Below are 23148 nucleotides of genomic sequence, written 5' to 3' on the forward strand. Positions count from 1 at the left end.
TCGATGTTATTTAAGGGACCATGTTAGTTTAACGGGTCTAAAAATAGCTCGTCTTCGCGATTTCTTTTTCGATAGTTAAAATACGCTGATCAGTGTAATTATTTTAATATCAAATCAAAGCATTCATGAGGAAGAGAAAATAAATTTTTAAAAACAAAGTACCCATATATCGTTTCAGTTCTGCTTGAAATAAAAGCTTACTTATAATGGGACCTGAGTGACAGAGTTAATGATAAAGCCAATGAACACGTCGATTCGTGTCAAGGAACACTCGTTTATCCATACTATCAACTAAACAAATGTATTTACCATTTGCTTGAAGGTTGTCATGAAGATGAAATCATGGATCTCAAAATGAGTTAGTACATGTGCTGCGTAATTTGTTGTTTCTTTTATATGCCACACCAACATGAATTTCGTAATGAAAGTGTACTGCATACATCACAATTGATGACAATCTCTAAAAATTTGTCGAGGTGTACAGGTACACAAACTATGGCATAACAGTTCTGTGGGCAATTCATGACTTCAAGATTGGCTGTAGATACTGTCCATCCATTAAGATACTTCAAACGATTTTCTAACCAACACAAAATTGATTACAGAAATCAGGCGTAAATATAAGTGGAATTTAAATAATTTAATTTGCACAGAATGGTAAACAGCAGTGGTAACGATGTGTATGCGTACGGTAAATATGCCAAACTGCAAACACGTCAGAGGTATATATTTTAATGTGACAATTTGCAATCCTTGTCCAAGCCATGGATCGTGTAAGAATGATAAAAACGTAAATTCAATCAGAAACTGCTTTCACTTGGTTGGATCTAAGCGAAAACTTTCGCCACGCTATTGCCATCAACATCATTATCCCGTCTTCTTTCTTTTTCAATTTACTGAAATTCTCGAGCTATAATCTTTGTTCTTCTCGCGTACTGTTTTTTGGTTGAAGGCTTTCTTTGACACGCTTTTGTCAAATTTTTGAATTCGAGTATGGCATTGGAAGACGTTTCCAGTTCAGTCATTAAAAACGGCTTCTTCGAGAAATTTCGAATTGTCTGCAGGGCAAACTCTGGTAACGTATAGTGGATGACCTTATCCGGACCCTTGTTAGCACGGGCACAAATGTTGGCCTTGCCCATCGTACAGTTCTCGTGGCTTCAATCTCTCAAGTGTTATTCACTCCTTTCTGTGTGTAAGTGAATGACTATTCAACCACTTCTACTTCCTGAACTTCCATTCTCTACTATCGCAACAGTTTGTATAAATGTCTGTACGAAAATGCTTGAAGAACGTTCAGGTCTCGGTTCGGATTAGTTACAGCTTCCACATAGTATTCTCTCTCGGATCAGGGATTGTTAGGTATTACTGAGATTTCCCCAACAAATGCTATTTTGACTGATGCGGTTCTACAAACACGTACACTACCATATTGAGCCGAATTATTTAAAAGGACTATTGAATATTGCCCATTAAAATAAAAGCTATGGATCGTAACAAGGAAATTGGCCTGGCAAAAGTTCGTGAACCGAGTTCAAGATTGACCGCTGTGGTAAAGATTTTGGACAGTTTTCATATCGATTTTGGCTGCCATATGCAATATTCACGGAATTGCCGGAACGCAAGTCAAGCGAGATGAATGTTCATTGCAACGGGCGATAAAATTCTAAGTTTACGATCGACGTACGTTTGTAATTGGCATGTGGACTGGATGGTCTAGGATGGACGAGTTTTCGCTTCATTGATTCTGCTGATTCAGAACGCAAATAGCATCGGGACATCCGTGTTCTATTGCAACTAACGTCTACGGCTTTCATAAGATTTACGCGCGTTTCCTTGATTTCCGTAGGTACATCACCGCAAGCTTTTATACATGCATCAAGTTATTCTAATACGATTTACCATACAGCAGCAAACAAGATAAATAGCAGGAATACAAAGAGAGATGACATAACGCTTTCTATCATTGGTGTATGGCAGGCCTGAGTTAATTATTTCTGTCGACAAAAGTAATCTTTTTTATCTGAATACGACATCTTATATCTGACATCACACTTTTAATGCGTATCAACTTTCCTTATCAACGGTTCCTGTACCGAAGTCTCGCGATACTACTCAACAGGCCTTCAACGCGTACACCCACCTCGAAAGCCTCAAAAACGTCGGTATATACATACTCGTATATACGTATATGACTGTCATGGTTAAACGATTTCATACAATTGCTTCGGGCGATTGGCCCCTTCGTCGCATTCTCACACCACCTGGATGCACAATTATACACGGTAGTAGATATTGAAGACAGTATGGACATCGGCGCAGTAACGGTATACGTTACCATATCAAATCCGCTGACAACTTTCAAAATTTAATTGCTTGATCAGCCCGATAACGGAAAACTAATGAATATGGTGGATAGTGTGTAGTTAGTTACAAAACAGTACATTCACTTTCCTAGAGTTATTTCTGATGGTGAGACGATCAAGGCTTCCAGTCATCATTACGCGGTGGGACAATGTTGGAAAAACTCGTCGTTGAAACAACTGACGTTAAATTTTACCCCTTTCGAATATTATATCGCAGTATCTTTCATACGAACCGTGTTAAGGATATTCTTTCAACGTCTTGAAACAACGATCTTTGTAATGTCCGTAACGGAATCGGCTACGATCAAGGTCAATACGCATAAGAACGTTCAGTTTTCGGTTTTGAACCATACAAAAGAGATCACAGAAGAGAGGCAAATGCAGAGATAATTTCTTATCACAAGTAATATTGGAGAAATATAATAAGGAATACTAACAAGTGTGAGAAGCGCAAGTGCTAATTACGTTGTAGGCTCGAACCTACAATTTTTAAACTTGTACCACTTCTAACCAGACCACCTGTCGCTGCTAAGAGTCCTCGACCGAGTCGCAGAGGCTAGGCAGGGGCTTACGTTTCCCTCTGGGCGATTTCATGACTCATATCTCGATTCGGATCTGGATCTTCAACAAAGCAAGCTCAGTTACTTCTCAATTCTGCCCAAGTGCACAATCTTAAGTCCCTAACATGGCAGTCATGATGCTGGTCCACGACGGCTATTTCTAGATCCAGATTATTGAGGATCACAGTAGCATATGTGATAAAAAATATTTTTAATACATTCGGGGTCGTATTGAGCCTTTTGAAGTCTTTGGCAATCGTTCAAGGTACGTCTTTCGAAGTGTCGTCTTCAAGTTTTCAATATTTTTTTTTACATTCAAAGTCACGCAAATCGGTTTCAATAATCTGGAGGTACTTGAAGTACGTTCGAGATTTTTAAATTCATACATTTTTTTAAAGTCTTGCAGTTGTGCTGAATTTAACACTAATTGTCGGAAGAATATTTTTTAGAATTTTTCAGTTCTAGAGGTGTATAAGGTATCAAGTATTTACGTTGAAAGTAGTGTGATTTATTTTACTCACGTTTCGTTTGTGTTCAATTTAGTTTTTGAAGAAGAATCAACTGATTACTCGACGGATTAACCGAGTAAAATGTAACACTAGTATCTCAAATACATCACAATCACGCGAATTCTATGATCTATAATGACAGTACATTCTTCTTTCCACGCGTAAGATAATCAGACCGTTGATCGTACTACACTATGTAGATGACAGGAAAACTTCGCCAAGGAATGGAGAACTCGTATAACATTCAGGAACCCTGACACTCGTCGTTTGCAAGATGAACCTGCACAATCAGCGGGGATACGAGTTTCTGCAGAAGTTACGACATCAGTCCAGTTGACGCAACGAGGCACGGACAGGTAAGACGACAATAGCAGGTGCCCTGGGGCTGTGGACTTGCGACATCGCCAACCACGTAAGTGTCGAGTACCTCTGCGTAAGTACCCGAGTGGGTCTTTTGAGCCCCGTTATATGCAGGCCATGCAGATGCTCGGTGGATCTGTTGCATGTTCGCCTGTACTCTTCATCTCGTCCTAAAGTCGCAGGTGCACTGCTTCTCCCAAGCCAAGCCCCTGAATGTATTTCAACATTCATGTTTCGAATTTGCATACGTGCCTGCAGAGCTTACAGACAAAGGAGAAGGCCACTGTCCGTGTATGTGGATAAGCAACTGGTTGTATGACATTTTGAAAATACGTTTTGAAACGCAGTTACGAAACGTCTGCTTCCTGATCGAGAATTTGAGCATTTCTTCAAGGCAAAATGGTGTACAATTTAATTCTAGAATGTCATCGGTGAAAGTAATATCAGACTTGGTTCTTCGGTTAATAATATCATCATGAAAAATTGAGTACTAAATCGATGTTCAAGAATGCGAGCGTTTCCAAGGTTTTCCTTGTAAAAGCAAAGTTGAAAATTTGGAAAATTTGAGTTGTATCGGATTTTATAAACGGAGAGAAACAAAAAATCTAGAAGAAACAGCCGGCTGACTTATTGTTAGACGAATTACCAAGTAAGGGTTTGAATTCCCGTGGGTCAAACGACCGATGAATTTATTCCTTTATCGCGGAAATGTCATCTTAAAATTAACACGTGTCTGTTTCGCTTCAAGGTTGACTTGTTCCCGCTCACCCGCGAAACTTGACTAGCGGTCCCGGCCTCATGTGAGGGACCGTGAGGTTAGACCGCCTGTTAAGCCCGATATATAATCCAGTCCAAGAATCGTGAATTTCAAGGCGAGCATTCCCGCGCTGTACATTACAATATTCTACCAACTGCGAAAATGACTCTGTTACCGAAGGTCTCTCGGCCGTTAATCGCAACAGAAATCTTGATACCCTTGTTGCCGACCGGTTCTTTCGACTGGGTTTCGTACTATTGGGACCCGGAATCTTCGCAGGCCGAAAAAAATTGAATAGTTCCCGAGATTCTTTATACCTGCAGAATATCAGAGGAATGCGATACCCATTGTAATGAATTGGCGAGTTAATTATTGGCAATCCACATTTTGCAATAAGCAAAATAACTTTTTTATTAGTTGGAAGCATGAGGAATTGTTTTCACATCGCACTGTGAGAAGCAATGTCGGATATATAACTATTCAATTATAGTAGGAATTTGAAATGTAAGAATAGGTTCTCACTGTTCTGCACAGTCAAGTTGACTATTTTCTACTATGGATGATATGTGTTTTGCATGCGTACAGGTGTTGTCACTATCGGACTAGTTGATCCAACTACCTTACATATTATGTTGTCACGAAATTTCATGGGGGTTTCTGTCGAACAATAGTCATTTTAAATAAATATGTATCACTCTGAGTGATAACCGAATGTTGGTCGAAATAATTTGATCGATTGATAGATGGTTGTTGGTATACTGAATTTATAGAAAGAATACTTGAATCGTTGTTGAAAATGATTTAAATTACGACCTAGTTGGCAGTATGAAATCCATATTCTGTATACTGATAGCGATAGTAGAATGTATAATTTTCTTATTTTGAATGAAATTTTATATTTTTTGAGTAAGAATCGACATGCTTCTCTAGATTTCGTAAATCTCTATTTTTCTCCCGCGCGTGTTGTGCTCGAGGTAAGAATGGCAAAAAAATAATCTCACGAACATTTTCACATTTCTCACCTTACCGTAGGTACCGTACCTTCTTCCGGGAAGTATTACAAGACACTTGTCTTCAGAATTTCTCCTACGAAAGCCTGCTGCATGAGAAAGTCTTCACAGTCGGAAACTTGAATGCCTAACTCAGATGACATAAGAGTAATCGTATAGTGTACCCAATTGTTAATGAACAAACGGCGCACGAACGTGCCGCAACTTTCCAGAGACCTGCCAGCAGATGAGCAAGATGATAAAACGAATTTTGCAAGAAATCCTATTGTTTTAATGAAAAAACGTGTCGTCTTTCAACTTTCAAAGTACCGAATTTTGTTCTTCGGTACACAAAAATACGAAAAAATCGTGAGGTTGAAGTTCGTAACGACAATGTGACGATGCATTTTCAGGAAGTTTGTTTATTCACTACTCAAAGATTATCTGAAGTATAATTAAAACCATGGTAAAGCAGAACAGTTATATTTCGCAAAATTCAACCCCTATGAAATCAATGCTAATGCTATTTAATAATAATTTAAAAAAATAATATTTCGATGCATTAACTTCACTCGCTTCTACCTCGTAGACATTTTCTTCTCATTAGATAAGGACGGACAGAATTGTCTCACCGACAGAAACACGATTTTTTTTTCAAATATGCGGAGCAATATTATTAGTGTGAATTCCACGAAGCCATTTGTTTCCAAAGTCGAATAGTAACTATTTCATTAAAAAATTTTTGTGTCACCTGACATGGAATCAAGTATCAAATTTTTCGGAATTTCAATAGCGTTCAAACGCCAACGTCGCCACGGTCTTCTACAAGATGTAATTCTTACGAGAAAAAGAAGCGCCCGATGACCGTGAAACTTATACAATACACTGAAATACTACAGTGTAAAGAGTTGATTTGTAGTCTTCTACAAACATAGAACGATCGGTAGAAGAAAAAAAAAAGACTACGTAATAACCAAACCGATGTTGATTACTCCTCGCAAGCCTTGCAACTTATTAGCCGCACCTTGTGCCGAAACATTTGTCAAGAATATTAAAATCGTTTCTTCCATCTACACGAACCTCGACTAGGTGCGTTTTTATTCAAACATCATCAAGAACGATAGTCTTACGCTGAGCTGACATGTGCGCACCGTTACCAAACGTAAAAACATGTATCGAATCCCAACACGACTTCCCAGGTTCGAGTAGTGCAACGTAAATCAAGATGTTTTAATTGCCTTCCAGCATATCCTGGGGTCAACCGGTTCTCGAATTATACTGTAAGAATGAAAGCGTCGCTTTTAGGTTTCCTACGGTTACGTACGAGTACATGCATAGATAAACGCTGACATCTTCCTTTTTCCATCTCTCTTCCTCTTTCCCTCGCCGGCGCGGACGTTCCTCGAGAACGTTTAATATTCAAACGATGCCCACCGAACATGCACCGATGATGTACCACACCTCGAATCGGACACGACCCCTAGGACATTAGCCACGGGGACTTACCAGCCGGTGGTCATCTCGGACGATTAAAGAGTACAGGTGTACGTGACGGTGTCATTAACCGGTTGTTTACTGCTTCGGGAATGGCTAACTGCACGCTTGTTCTACGCTTATCTAAGTCTGTTTCAATCGCTTCGTTTGGGGGCACCATCTCACCCGCAATACCCATTGCGTTTGTTACACATGGGCGAAGCGAAGAGCTTTCTTCGGTCGCTGTTGTCCCTAGATGCTTTCCTGGTTCACCTTTTCCTAATCGTAAGTTTTTGGCTGGGTGGCAATTACGAACGGAGAATGCAGCTAGTGTGAAAAACTGCTGAAATTATTATCGGTAAAACATCTAAAAGCTGAAACTTGGATGACGGAGTTTGATGCTTCCTCAATCTGGTTTCTCTGATCGCATTTCTTGCAAGGTTTGAATGATTAGGATATTCCGAAACAGCGTTGTTTCCGTGAAAAACTATGAACTTTCTGATAACACTTCGTTTATTTTCAGTGCGAAAATCGATTTCAAAGATATCTAGTCATATTCTGAGATGTCGGGAATGTTTTGTGACAAACCATTCGGATGCTGGAGTTGGGAGATTTCGTTAGCTCGACATTTATAACAAACTGTCGAAGTCGCCAAAGAATCCACGAGTCGATATTCTCATGTTACGTTCTAAGCGATAAAATTCCTTTTGCATATTGCATGCTTATTAAGTACGATCGCACGAAGGCCCGTAAGCGTGAAAATAGCTCTCTTCTACCTTACTGAATCTGGATATCAATATCGAATCCATAAAAGATTTTATGAGCATTTCCCTGATCATTATAAAGCGAATATTTTCAGCTGGCGAAGACCGCGGGTGTATTTCGAATCAATATTTGAAAAGCACTCGAAGAGTTTGGTAGAATGTAAATCAGGGTAATCTGGGAGGTTCTGCAGACGCAAATCGTGATCCGTAGCAGAAGTAATGCGCCACTCCGTTTTCAGGTACAGGGTAAAGTTTGTCGACACCCCGGTTCGAGGGAAGTCAGCAACCTGTTGCAAACGAAAGCTGTCTGCTTGTGAGTCATATCAGATAAGATACGGAGAGTGAAAAATATTTTGCTCGACTTTTTGTCGAGGGCAAAAAAAAAAAGAGAGATCAGGAAAAGAAGAAGAGAGACCGGGGAGAAGGACGACTTCATCAGTTTCACCGTACAATAAAACTCCCAAGAGCAGTTGTAATTCGAGTTCACTTCAATTCTGTATCGTTACAAAGGGTGAAATCACACGTTTTTCCCTTCTTTTCTGATCTAGTAGCCATCATAGATAAGTCACGCAAGAGCTTTCGTATATGATAAAATGAATAAGGTTGCTCTGTCAACCAGCATTGTCATAAAAACGGTCTTGTTTCTGACAAGAAACGCATGAAAAGCATTTTTGGACTGCTTAATTTAGTTGTGCCTGTTGAATCATTTCCTTACACTCAACGAACTCGTGTTTTATTCCGCATCCAACGCCTAGTTCGTTACAATATTACAGGTAGAATGGTTATCGGCGGTGATGTAACTTATGAATTTTGAGAACCATTAATATATAATCTAGTAAAATGAACTTTTCTGTTTTTTTCCATCCTACCATTTCTGACACTCTCTCATTTTATCGTCATTTTATTCACCGAATAATAATATTGATAAGATATTTTTGAAGTTGGTTGTCTTCAAAACCTTGATTCAAATATATCAGATACCGGTATATAATAATATTTATCCGATTGCGTGTGCCGATCAGCCTGACGTTTTTCTCCCACTCGATCGCAGCCTCTGCTACTTTCCCAAGAATGCTATGCACCTGGCTACCTGAGTCCCGCTTTTATTTCTCGCTCGCGTATCTCGTACGCGACTGATATTCAGGGAGCATGGCGAACGAGTATTACTGTTTCGAAAGTTTTACCCGATACGCGTAGTTTTCACCTTGCAAATTTACAAATATTATACACCAGCACGTTAATTTTAAATAAAAATTAATTTTATGATTAAAAATTTTGGATTTAAATCATTGAAGCGTCAATAGTCTGTTAAACTTACAATAATATATAGATTGAAAAATTGAATCATTTTTTTTCTAGTCGATCAAAATCACGAGTCCGTTCACAATCGGTTCGTTCTTTCTTATTCGCATAGAAAATTCGATAAGCTGCGGGAAATTATAATGACACGGTCCTAAAAATTGAATTTCTGATCATTTGCTTCGAGCGTTGTATTTTTTGGTTATCGTATATTTCATGGTCAAGAACTTAGATGGGGTAATTGACCCTTGAGTTGTTTTCGCTCGAGTAAAGTATTTTTTAATTCGTCTTTCATTCGGCCTAACCGCCAAGCTTCGCAGTGTTCTACGATCGCGTCAAAGCCTGGGAGGAACATTCGGACCAAGAGACACGCAGGCGCCTAATGTCAGACGTACAACTAACTGTAAATCGGTCCAAAAACCGGCTGGAATGCCATTCCCGTATCGACATAAGATATTATAATACAAGTTGTGCGGTATATTAATGCGAAACGATACTACGCTCTATTTCCAAAATAGACCGTTCAGAATGTGTCTGCAAAAGAACAAAGATCGACGTATTACGAAATTGTAATACAGCGCAATTTAATACGGGTAAATGCCCGTAGAACTTCACATTCAGGATGTCGTAACCGTTAAAAAATAACAGGCGGTACGTCAGCACTTTCGTCGAAAATGTCGAAAAGAAAATTATCGCCGTTTAAAAAAGTGAATGTCAACAGGTATAATTGGAGTTTAGATGCAGCCTTCGCATTCGTTCCGAAAACGTCTTCGTCAACTTTGGTCTTTCGAGTGTGGAACCTTAATTTTGTTTCAATTTTTCTCAGTCTTTTTTCAGTCGTCGTACGTCTTGCGTAAATGTGAAACCAATTATCTGTCGTAAACCTGATTTTGAGTCGGTTGTTATTAGTGCATATAACAATTCTCAGAGTACTTTATAGTTTAACAACATACTACTTTATGGTCAAACCTGTGTGGGCAGAGCAAAAAAAATTTATTTCTTACGCAACTTCTTTATCGCTCGAAAAAACTTTACAAGGTAGACGTGCAAGCTGTAGGTATAAAACATCGCAGTTTTTCGATTTTTATTCTTTTTTATCATGGCATGCGTGCAGCCTGATAGATTTTACTATTATTTGATATTCTGTAAATATTTAATTATAGAAGTAACAAATCAAATGACTGAAAAACTTTAATTAATTCACTTGCATGTCATAATTTGTGAGACACGAGTCAAAAGAATATTGTCAACAAAATTCAAAATGTGATATTGCACTGCAATAACATTGCTATTTAACATCCTCAACGTCAAAATTGTGCAGTTTTAATTCAGTCTTCAATTCAGTTAGGTAGTAAGACATTTGTAAAATAGTTTTACCGATAGTTACAAGCTTTTAATTTTAGTCGATCGGGGATAGGCCTTGTCATCGATTTTCCACGACGAATACGAAATTTCTCGATCTTTCTTAAGGGTACTACGATACGATTTTCCAGGGGATTCTCGATGATGTGATAATGGCAGCATTTTCGGTATTAATTATAACGGTTCTTCACTCTTTCAATGTTGACAATTTTGTTGTTGAGTTTGAAAATACGTAAACATACTCCCTCTCTCGCTCTCTCTCTATCCTTCAATATTATTATTATATATTAATATCATCCTACATTATTATCATTATAAGTATGTTTATTAGTCGTGGATTTAAATTCATAATATGTCCTCTTTGAACTCCTGTCCTCCTGTTTCAGTGCTAAATTACTTTTGACTTATTGTTACATTACTTTCAATTTGTTATTATTGTTGACTTGCCTTGTTTAATGTCACGTCCGTGAATCTGAGAGCTTTCCTTAATTTGGCTGAGCGGATTTGTCCGATGACTTTAAAAATTCTACCCATCTATCCATCCATCCATGTATCCATCTATCCATCTACCCGTCTATCCATCTCTCTCCTCCCGTACAATAACCCCCGGAATCTTTGTCGATTCAGGAAAGTATCCTACGGAATAGCCTTAATGCTTAGCAATGGAATTCAAAGAGATGCCATTTCTCTGTATCCGTCACGAGAATTCCAGCTCCTTGTTAACAAACCCCTCGCCATGGTGGCGGGTTGCAAGGACTATAACGAGGCCCATCGTGCCTTCGGTACTCGTTCGGATTCCACGCAAAGCCCGAGCTCTCCAGCATAAGCGATGTCACGTTTCCAGTATTGACACACGTTCGAATATATATATGTCTGCATCACCGACGTTTGTGCGGCTCACGGCATGACTGATGCGGGAGGGAAGCAACAAAGATTTCTGTTCCAAAAGTGAAAAAAAAGAAAAAAAAAAAAATGGAGCCAGGCAAACGGAAAAAAACTTGTCACCATGTCACTAAGAATTCTCAAATTCCAGTTGACAAAAAAAAAAATAAAATTTCAAAAATCTTTGTCCGTGTCGCACAAAGGATCTTTGGCTCAAACAGCGACAAATCTTTTCTGTCGTAAGGCTTCTCACGATTTTCCCTTGTGGGCACCTAGATAGCCCTGACTTGTTCAGTACCCGCGTTAAGCTATACCAGTTCGCAGTCTCGGCTTGGATCTCCTTAATGGTAACAGGTAAGTGAGTTTTTGCGTGTTTCTACCCGGTATTCCCCAGCTGTCAGAAGAGTCGAAAGACTCTGAAGAGTTGAGCTCGACGATGACGTTGCGTTGGCTTCTTGGCCAGCGGGATAATTTCTGATTATAGCAGAATCGCGTGGCGAGTGATTAGAGTAACGTTATTCGTATTTCATTTACAAATTATTTCTTGGATTTTCACATTACGGAGAATCGTTTTTGTTTGTAATCAATATTTGTTTTTACAGCAAAAACTAAGACAACTGTTTCAACCTCAGTGAGATCTTTTCAACCCGATGAACAGGACGAACAGGAAACGGTGCCACGTGTTACATTCCTCAGGCCGAGAAGGTGCTGGCTATGGTCAAATTGGTTTCTCGATGTAACGGTACCTCCGTGAATTTATACGGTATTATTCCCGGGTGATATTTTGCTTTTCGTTAGCTTCATCACACCCATTTCTGGCTAGATTACGACGAACTTTCTTACGTGAGTAACCAGTTAGGAGATCGTTTGTCGTATAATTAATGGTTGCGTTAATTTATGGAAATATGCAGGTATGGATGATTTTTAAGATGCGAATCGTATTGGGCATGACACGTAATTATTATAATCGAACAAAGAAATCTGTGTCAAGTTTTATCCTTACCGAGTAATGTCGACTATCTTCTGTACAACATTGTTTGAAAATGATTTGAACTGTACTAACAACGAGTGAGAGAATCAATGATCTCAGATCTCATTCGCTTCTTAGAACGCTACGCAGTGTAGGGATCCATGTGGTTGTGTCAGAGAAGCTCTTAGCTTTTAGTCTTCTCGCAATCAACATGTTCTAGCATTATAGGTACTTATAACTTAATTTGGGTGGATGATCTTAGCGGATTTTTAATTTATTTACCCAATGAACGTGTCTGGAATTCAATGTTCGGATTTGAAATTTGTCACTTATTTACCCAATGAACGTGACTAGGATTGAATATCTATAATTGAAATTTGTCTCTCATATGCATGGTATAAATTTCATTTACACTGATAAAATAGTCAGTGTTTGAAACAGTTATAAATTATTGTAAGTTTTTTCACTGTTATTTTATCCTTTCGAGGATATGTTCTTCCATTCTCGTAAGCTTGTGAGCTGCGAAAAAATAACTCACCAGCGCATACTGTGCCGGACGCGTATCAATTACTAACTGATCCTTGCCAACCATTCTCTCAGAACTCTTTAAACGAAAGAAGAAAAGAAGATTTTTATTTTCAGATCTTTTCTTCGGTTCGAAAAGTTAAATTTAGATGTGATTCGCGTTCTGTTAAGTATGTGATTTCCAAGCCAGACGATATGGTCAAAGAAACGTCGTGCGAGGAGAGGAAATAAATAATATAATATCAGCTTTAAACATGCAACTTTTGATGGTCATCTGCGGTATATAAACCTGCATCTGTTAAAGTTTGGAAGAATAATCGTCTTCTTGGAAAACGGAAGCATGGATAAACGACGACGATGAGAACTCAAGTAGCTGTGCATCGATTGGTAATTAAAAATTTACCACACCTTTTATACACGCATTATGCGTAATTTTTCAAGTGATAAAGCGTGTATTAAACAGTTATATTATTCACAACTAATTGAGTAAGCTATCGTTTATTTCGACGAATACGCGAGTAACGAACAATTTTAAACATGATTCAATATCAGTTTGTTCATTTGTTAAAACAGCATTCTGCAATTTACTTTCGATTTCAAACCTTGTTCACCACAATAATCGCATACGTGGTCTGAATATTCTTAAGATTAAACCTCTTGCAATAAATTCATTCACTTGAAAGTGGATTTCGCAAACTGGATTCTGTGGTATTTAAGGCTTTCCGCGAAGATGAACTCACCGCCTGACTATTCGCTCACGGTCGATTCGCTCGGTGTAAAATAGCAATCGATAACTGGTGAGCGTCGGAAATAATCGCTCCAAAGCAAAAACGAAACTGCAAACAGGGTATATAATACCAACAGCGATTGATTTTGCCAGCACTACATTTCACAAACGTTTCTTTGCTGACTCCAGGCAAATTTTCAGCTACGGTAAGCTGAAAATATAACAACTGCAGATATTTGAGTCCAAGAATAGATTCACGCTGCTGAAGTTATGCTTGGACGCGAGACTGATCGTGCTATGCTCGCAAATTAATCTTGGCTAATGAATGAGATCCAGGTCGATGCAACCCGAAGATACAAACGCTCCGCTCTAGCCGATTCGGTCCCACCGTGTTATCAGAATGTTTTTTCAGTGGATCCTAAAAGCAGTGATATTAGAGTAACATTCTAAATAATGACTAAAATTCCATTCAATTCTTCGATGTAGCCGTGAAATTTTTGCACTGCGGTTTTACTATAATTACATTGGGAAAATTCACTCTGGTATCACCACAAAAAAAACATCACCAATAGGTTTCTTTTTTATAAAATATTTCCGCATTATTTAATTTCAGTAGATTTCAAGTGTGATTTCGGTTATAAGTATGAAATTGAAATTCAGCGTCATTTCAGTGGAGTAAGAAATCTTTTCTATTTCAGTGTTATTCTAGTGACGGAGTCGGAAATTTTGATTTCAGTGATTTTTCGGTGAGACTTTGGTATGCTTTTAATTATAGTGAAAATACAGTATATAGAAAATTCTCGACAACACCGTGAAATTAGACAATAAGTGTAATCGAAGTGAAATCTAAGTGTAACTTCAGTTCAATTTCAATGGGACGGAATCCACCAGAGCGATCACTGTACGCGGGAGTAATTATCAGCAAGGTGCAACACGTGGTGACTATACTACCGGAGGAGAGTAAAGGGGAGACGCCGTGGGCGCAAACATAACGGTGATGCCACGGCTCTGACGGCCAGGTCGCCGATGGCCTCCTTTCGGCTCTTCACCGGCGTGCCACTCTTCACCACGAATCGTGTAACAGTACTTGCGGGCGCTAAATTCTGCGTCAACGATTCATCGGCGTATCGCAAGAGGCTTCGAATACGCATCGGTCTCTCGGATTTACCTGATTATATATATCTTTTTTTTAAATATATTACAGTTGAAGGTACATTTCGCTGTGGTGATTCTGAATCGACTGATTTTTCCAATGAGTCGGTTACGTTGGCAAAGTAGAATCGGCCCGCGGTGTCACCGCCGGCCATCTGCGGAACAGACTGAATCTTTGTGAACATTACGTTACACAGGACCGTCGAATCTAACCCAAAAATACAAAATTCGACGGTCATGGGTTATGTATATCATATTATCGAATCCATCCCAAAAATGAAAAAAACATAAACGAACACGGGTTATGTTAGGTTATCGAATCCAGCCCGAAAATACAAAATTCCACGGTCATGAGTTATGTTTTATTATGTTATCGAATCCAATCCAAAAATGAGAAAAACATCAAGAGTCATGGGTTATGTTATGTTATCGAATCCAACCCAAAAATACATAATTCGACGGTCATAGGTAGTGTTATGTTTTCAAGATTGAGCCTATTTCGGAACTGGCCGACGGTGGCGCTGCACGTTGAATCTGCATTGCCAACATAACGAACTCGTCGAAGAGATCAACCACCTCAGAATCACTGCAGCCAAGTGTACAATATACGCAAACCTGGAAAGGCTGCAGTCTCTGAGGCAACACGGCGCGGCGCAATGCACAATATGCCTAGGTTGGCAGCTCCTCGTGACGCGTTAATAAGCAAAAGTGGAAAGGTCTACACAGGTTTCGGGGTATCGGTTGTTATCGATGAGGGAAGCGCTTCGTGTTTCCTGCATGATTTCCAAGTTTTTGTATTACATAGCGCATGGCTACGGATTTCTCAGAAGGATGAGGATCAACTATCGGTGGAACTCTGAAACTGGAAGACGTACTTATGCTCTTAAAAATTACGCGCGTTTCTAGTTATTTCGGTGGTTAGATCAAACTATGGGATAAAAAGGATCTAACCATTAAAAAAAATTTCACAGTTCACTCCCGCCAAAGAGTAAATTACAGTCTTATACACTTGTCTTATATGTTACACATCAATAAACAGTTTTCAGCTTGCAACGAATACATTTAATGTTGAACATAAACAGGCAATTTGTCAACAGCATGTTTTCAACATCAGAAAACTATTTGTCACGAGCATGATACTAGTTTGCTCGATTCACGATAAGCGAGACCCTTTCATTGATCAATAGCCAATATCGTAGATACCATACCGGGTATTGTATGGGGTTACAATGTTCTGGATTCTCGTGATTCATACACAAACGATATCAAAGTATTCGAAGATGTAGTAAAATATCCGCTAAATTCAAAAAATACAAAATATTTGGAAAAGTTCTTTAGGAAAAACTGTTTCTTCCATCCCAATTGCGCCGCCGGGCAACAATTGGCGATCATCAATTCTTATTACTGTGTCGATCGGTATTCATATGCAGAGGGATCGATCGATCCGCGACCTGCTACGCGCCTCAAGCGTATTCTTCGGGCAAACAGGTGGCTTCGGAGAAGATGAAGCGAGCTGATCTGATAATACCCTGCATCGCTTCGCCACGGATCTACCAAATGCCCAGCACTGTTGTGCTCCCAGCTATTACGCGTGAATCAAACGTACGTATGGGGGACTTTTGGACTCTAGATAAATCGGTCGCAAATTACCGGAGATCGATCTCGTGTGACGGCGATTTATGTGCCTGTATTACACATGTCGTTATATTACACTATACGTGTATCAAGATTACCTCAAATATATGGCCCGAAGTAATCGGGTATTTTAAACGTCTCAATAAAAAAATCTGATTACACTGTACCCAACAGAAATGGATCAATCTTTGGTATCGCAAACCGGGCTGCATATATTAGAGTCAATGTGTGGTACACGTTTTTTGTTTAACGCCGATCACGAATCTGTCGACAGAAACGTTTCTATTAAAATCGAATCTTAATAAAACGAGAAATTATTTTGTAATCGTTTCTGAAATCCTCTATTGTACTGCGGTACAAATCGTAATGGGCATTAATTCTATAAGCTAAAACTCAGCGGCAAAGCTTCGATTGATTAGTTCCTAGTGGTCCACGATATGACGAAGGTCCACTTGATCGATAGCATGACTAGCCTATTTAACCAGCATCAGAAAAGCTAAAGAAAACAGTAAGTCTTATCCTTAATGCAAAATTTGTGAAGACGAATATAGTCATATTTGTATTATGTACACGTGTACTTTTCCAACTTAAAAGGAGGTCGAAGACTGACAAACATGTAATAGACATTTCCATCGAAATGGAGAGGGGAAATTTGGTACCATAATAAAATCTCATTTGGTAAAACGCTGCGGTATGGATGAGTATATTTTGTTTTATTACGGTTCACTGAATTTCAAACAATTCCAAAATCGCGAAATACGGTTTTGCCTCAGCATGAATCGTTGCGATAGTGTTACTAACTTCGATACGATCTAATTTCCCCATTATGAATTCATCTGACTGCTATTTTCACTCTAATGCATGAATGCATTTTCACTCTTATTGTCAGAAATGTCCATGGCAATGTTGGACAGAATACCAAGTATTTCATGGCTAGAACATGTGGTACAAAAATTTTCAACAGTTTTAAAATTGAATGAAACTATGGTTGCGAATTGAGTATAGGTGGTGTTGACTTTTTTCCCCGATCGAGTTACATCAAAGTAACGTGACGCCTCACTGCAAGGTCTGTATACAGAGTCTTGGATAAGCAGCCCGGGACATTTTGAGACGCCGTGTATCCAGAGCTGTCTCAATTAAGATCATGTAGTATTCCTACCCTTACCGACTGAGTAAACTCACTCCTTTTTCTTCCTATATTAAATGAACAAAAGTACTCGGTCGGTAAGGGTAGGAATAATACATGACCTTAATCTTTCCGATCTGAAGGGCCATCCGGGGTTCGTTTCGGCAGTTTCGGTATTTCGGAAATTTCCGTTGAGGGTTCGCAGGTACATATAAGAGGGCGAGTATAACGTAGGTGCATCCGGTGATGCAGGGCGGTCAGGTTTCTATCGAAGATGGCGCTGGCGATGAAAAAACACCGGGTCCAGGGCTTGGAAACACGCGTGCAAGACTCGGGCGACGCGTGCGCTACTCGAGCCGGTTTTCTTCCAGCTCTAAACTCTCCGAGTTTACTTTACTTCTTCTAGGCATGGACTTAGGACTAGTGCAAGCGGGGCCCCACAAGCATCCAGTCTAATCAACATGGCTTTCATGTCGAAATGCAAGTCTTGCATTAGACAGAAAAACTGACAGCCAACGACAAGCCTGCGTCGAATCCTTCAAATTTGTCTAGTATCAACGTCTACTTCTTGATGCAATTAATTTGTGTCGCAATTGAACGAACGGAAAACTACGGTCAACCCTTTCATTCGCAGTGGCAATCTTTTTTCTTCTCCTTTTTTTTTAATGTTCTATTGGAAAATCCCGATTTTTTTTTTTTTTTGCATTCTCAGGTAACTGAATTGCATGATTGAAAGGGTAAAACGCGGAAGCTGTAAAGTAACTTTCTTCCACGGCATATTACGCGGTCTTCGCTATTGAGTAAATCCGTAGTTCGTATATAAGATGTAAATTGAAAAGTGTTCGCTCTAGTGCGTAGCTGCAGGCAATTTCAGCTCGCAAAAGAGTCAGAAAAAAATAGAATTATTACCTCACCGCACGCGATAAGGGATTAGGCAATCACGTGTATTTTGCATTTTACTAACAATAAGTACGAGAAAAGATTGGTTTTTGACTCATAATGTATGTTCAGTTAGATTAACGCGTTATATTTTTTAAATTAATTTTCTAGCAAGTATCGCGCTTGTTTGTTTGCGATGCGGTGTGGCATCTAAAGCAATATTGAAATCTAAAAAGCCAAGGATGTAGAAGCGTTGAAAAACCCATCGATTCATGATTCATGATTCATGAGCCCGGATCGGAAATCCGTAAAACCAGCAATTTAACCTTCGGTTATGATTCTGCTCTTCTGTTGCAAGAGAATTAGACTGCAGCGAATCACCAATTTTACAGTTCGACCAAACAGACTTTTTTCAGTCATTTCGAATGAATCTAAGTGATTCTTATAGATTTTTTGCCCCAGAATTCCGCTTCAACCACAAAAAGATCAGCCGCATCCAGTTTGACGGTTAATTGAATTTGGAAACAGAAATGTACGTTTTCAACATTTTTCGAGAGATTGCGACTTGAACTCAAGATGTAGTTTGAGAAACAAATAGTTTAATTAAATTACTTCATCAGAACATATTGTCCCTCGTTTTTCACCCGTGAACATCAAGTGACTTAGAGATTGCAATGTCTAAATATTTTTATATCCGTATGACTTGCTCACTTCTTTTGTTCACGAAAGCTCTGAAGTGCATTTTATATTAAACGAACAATATTTCTTACGGTTCGATTTTCAAGTTGAATGTCAAGCCTTAATATGTCAATGTCAAGAATGTCAACTCGCTAACGTATTCTACCTCCGATTAAAAAGCTTTTAGCAGATCAAAAACGGAATGTGTAATGCATTTTCAGAAATAAAATAGAGTTCTAAGTTTGTTAGTATCTGGGAATCGTCCAATTTTATTTCTTATGATTTTTGCTCGTTCAACACTGTATTTTTGCATGAATTACAGATTCGATTATTTATTGGCTCTAGCCTGGGATGTCGACAACGTCATAATCTCATTGAAATCATTGGAGTTGAGGGATTCTAACCGGTTGCAAATATTAATCAACGAACCGATGTGATCTCTTTTCGATCCACTCGCAGGTCTAGACCGGAAGTTGGAATCCGGATGGAGCTAATAAACTTTCCGCAGGTGTGTGTGCAACAAACCCGTAGTGTACTTACTATCTGTAGATCTCTGATCTCTTCGTACCTATGCCCTTCGTTTTCTCACCTACGTTTGATCCCCATAGCTGATAACTTTTCACCTGCGTCATTATATTTTCGCAACTGATGTTTACAATATTCACAGGTTTGTTGATGGCAATCTGAATAATCCGGAATTTCCCCGGCCCCATTCGAAGCCAATTTACCATTCGTGTTCTAATTAATAGGTAATTGCATTCTTAACTCCAATGTGAAAGCAGCGTTGAAAATTTTATTTCTTACCATTTCACGAGGCTGAAGTTAATAAGATTAACGTAACGAATCATCAGGGATAATATCATTACTGTGCAATTCCTGAACGATTTTCAAGGACTTGGCTTTTAAAAATATGAGTATGTTTTGTTTATCATGGTTCATCAAATTTGAGACGATTATTTCTCCTAAACATCCACTGTTACGGTAACGTTACTAGCTTCATCCTCATACCATTTCTGCTATCGATCATTTTCCTCTTCAGTTAGTCAACGTGAGACAACAGAAATACATGGCTCTAGAATGCAGAAGGAGAATCGATAGACCTTACTGCCTATATTCATTATTCGATGCGTCAGGGCGTAAAGAATTTCAACATTTGTCACAAGCCTCTGTTGAGCTACAGCCATGTGTGATAGACTCGATGACAGTGTCATCGTAGACTCAAAACGTTGTACGTAGACTAATAGGACGCGAACAGCGAAGATCAAAGGAACATATTTCCTCGTGAACTTTATAATTTATATCTATACCCATTGATCTCGACAGAGTAAAAGACGTACCATGATCGGCGAAAGTCAGTATCCGTTCCAGTAGCAAAGTATCTGCATATCCGCTTTGGAGGATGAGGTGTGAGGTAAGTCAACAGATCGGCATGTCACAATGATCACAGTCACAGTCACGGGCACACGGTGGCGTTGATGAAATTTCTCACTTTTAGGAACGACGCGGAGTATAAAAAAAAAAAAAAAAAAGATAGAGAACTGACAAGGTATTTTTACCGCATAGACCGATAGATTCGTGCGCTCTAAAGACTAGGATACTAATAAATCCGTTTCGTAGGTAGGTATTCACATTCACCCCGCACAGCACCGCACGACACATGCACAAGAAAAGGATCGCGCGAGTAGCGATTCGCTCGAAGCGAAGCGGAGCAAATCGGCGAATGTACCGCGTGTCACTGGGGCAACGGACACGTGACCCTAATATCGGATCGGCACAACGATAACTCGGCGTTTGTTGTCGAGGTCTTCGAGTTCACCCGTTAATACGAGGCGTCTCCTCGCGCCTTATCAACTCCGTAGTACAACAACAGGGGCTGTTGACACAAGTGTTTTGACAGCGATCAACAGGCAGCTCGGCCGCACCGCGCGCTAGATTTTAAACCTGGCGGACTCGGACTGAGTGCTCGGCGCTCAGGTAGACGCCAAAGTGCCGTCGGGGCCGATCGGGGTCCCCTTCCTTGCCTTTCCTTTCCTTTCCTTTCCAACGGATAGCCTCCCTTCTCTTGTACCTCTTTCTTACATTAGCCGACGACGCAAAGTCCCAGTGGAAGGTCCCCTCCCCCTCTTTCCTCGCCTCTTTGCGCCTCTTTGCGCCGCTTTGCGCTCAGCCTTTCACGTACGCATCTCCCTGTCTTACCACCATGCGTTTAATTATCGTTTCCGTAAATAGTAGCCCAGTCGCTATGTACAAAAAAGAACACCTAAAATTGCAATTTTTCGATACCACTATTCGATATTTCTAATCGTTGGGAAAGGGGGATCATTAATAGTAAAAATACAAAATTTCGACCAAACATCTTCAATAGCTTCGACAGTCGTCCTGAATTTATTGTTTAAGTCGGGAAATTTTGACCGTAGGCAAAAAAATTGCGACCAGAGTTGTAGTGAATTAAATTTCCTGCAAGTCTAGCTGAGACCATTTTAATACAGCTGAAAATGGGTGAGTAATTTGAAAAAATGAAAATCCCACATAAATTCCATTATGGCGGCTGAAGCTACTTCAGAATCTGGTAGAAACTCTGGATTTAGACTACCAATGACGCCCCTAGTGATTAGAAAAAGAAACTAGTGGTATCGAAAAATTGCAAATTGACATCATTTTTTGTCATTGATACAAAAAAGTTGAAAGCTGGATTTTACAGATATATGCAGAAGTTTACGGCTGTTGTACTTTTTTAATTTTTTTCTCCACATATTTATAAATCACTTTTTTCTCTGTACATCTTTTGCCAAATGCTTCTATACGATAGATGTGTCGAATCTTTCTATGATTTTCTACAGTGAAAATTACAGTATTTGTTCAAAGTTACGCGAGCTCGTAAGAATCGAATTTTCTGTGGTCATTCGCTATGACGAAAACTGCATTTTCTAAGAATTTTTTGAACATTCTGTCTACGATTCTATATCGGATCTGTCGATCGTTTTGTAATCTATCGTTCTGGTAGATCACTGCCCACATCAGCTGACGTAAAAAAAATTTGCGCATAAATTTACTAAGACACACAATTCTTCTAAAACAGTCGAAATCAAGAAAAATAAATATAATAACAGTGAGACTGAAATGATTTTCAAACATGCAAAGGTATTATTATGTACGTTACTGGCAGCTGAAATAATTTGATAATAATAAATAATCGTATTTCAAAACTCTGTTTATCCACAAAACATGTAAAATTTTTCCGGATATAATATATTGCGAATAATGATGGCGATGCAAATTACTTTAGGATATTGAGCTTTCTTGGTTAACATTAACGTTTTTACTAAGCGTTAACGTTCGTTAGTAAAAATAATAACGGCGAAGAAAGTAAACATTTTTATTCTCATCACTAGTCTGATTCTGAGCTTGTGGGGGATATAACAACGATAAGCGATATATTTTCCATTCATTGAAAGCCCAGCCGAAAGTTTTGAATAAGGCGGGTCTTTGAGATCTGACAGAGATTTCAAAGAGATACATATTCGAAAAGAAGACGCGCTCGTCTTATGAATGAAAAGATTTTCGTAGTCCAGCCCGAAACGTGATAGCGACGTTGATCTTGCGAAGCTTCGCCGGCCCTCGTTTATTGTTAATTGCGTTAGAAGACTGGCGTAATTAGCAATTAGTCGTCTCTCCGTTTTTATGCAATTAAACATTGACCCTATCTAGAGTAACCGGTTCGGCGTGACTTTATAAGCCAAGTGGATGATGCGGTCGGGTCGTAAAAATATTTTGGCAAGATAACGAGAATAATAAGGGATTCTCGTTTGAAGATGACGAGTATTTCTCGAATTGCGCGAAAGGATAACAAGTGAGACATTTTTTAGATACACTGCCGGCCAAAAGTTTGTGTACATCGGTCGAAATTTCTTGCCGCACTAAAAGTTAGATAGCGGATTCAAAAATAAAGGTAGTCAAATTTTCCCAGCGGCGTTCTAAAGAAAACAAATTTACCTTCACTCTGCTTTTTCAGAAAATACTCGCCGATTTTTCTGGCTCTGGTACGTATTTTTGAACATAGCCGTTTGTCGGCGATCTTTTAGCAATCGAAAATCAACCGCACAGCCTAGAGAACATTTTTTTTTCAGTATATAAA

The 23148-nt window shown here is 39.2% G+C and overlaps 1 protein-coding gene across 5 annotated transcripts in view; it reads right to left on the reverse strand.

Moving 5' to 3' along the window:
- The window catches only part of Cad99C (cadherin 99C), a 113597-nt gene extending 92616 nt beyond the window's left edge, over nt 1–20981 (reverse strand). For 3 of the 5 annotated variants that reach the window (XM_046611719.2, XM_046611755.1, XM_046611746.2), the window contains exon 1: nt 20351–20981. In XM_046611719.2, the coding sequence (XP_046467675.1) occupies nt 20351–20353 (3 nt within the window). In that variant the 5' untranslated portion in view covers nt 20354–20981. Of the gene's footprint in view, nt 1–3447; nt 3668–20350 lie in introns of those variants that run through there. The other 2 variants (XM_046611737.2, XM_046611728.2) reach the window with 1 other exon arrangement.
- Between the last annotated feature and the right edge of the window lie 2167 nt (nt 20982–23148).

The sequence above is a fragment of the Neodiprion pinetum genome, chromosome 1, assembly GCF_021155775.2.
Source record: "Neodiprion pinetum isolate iyNeoPine1 chromosome 1, iyNeoPine1.2, whole genome shotgun sequence".
NCBI classification, from domain to species: Eukaryota; Metazoa; Arthropoda; class Insecta; order Hymenoptera; family Diprionidae; genus Neodiprion; species Neodiprion pinetum.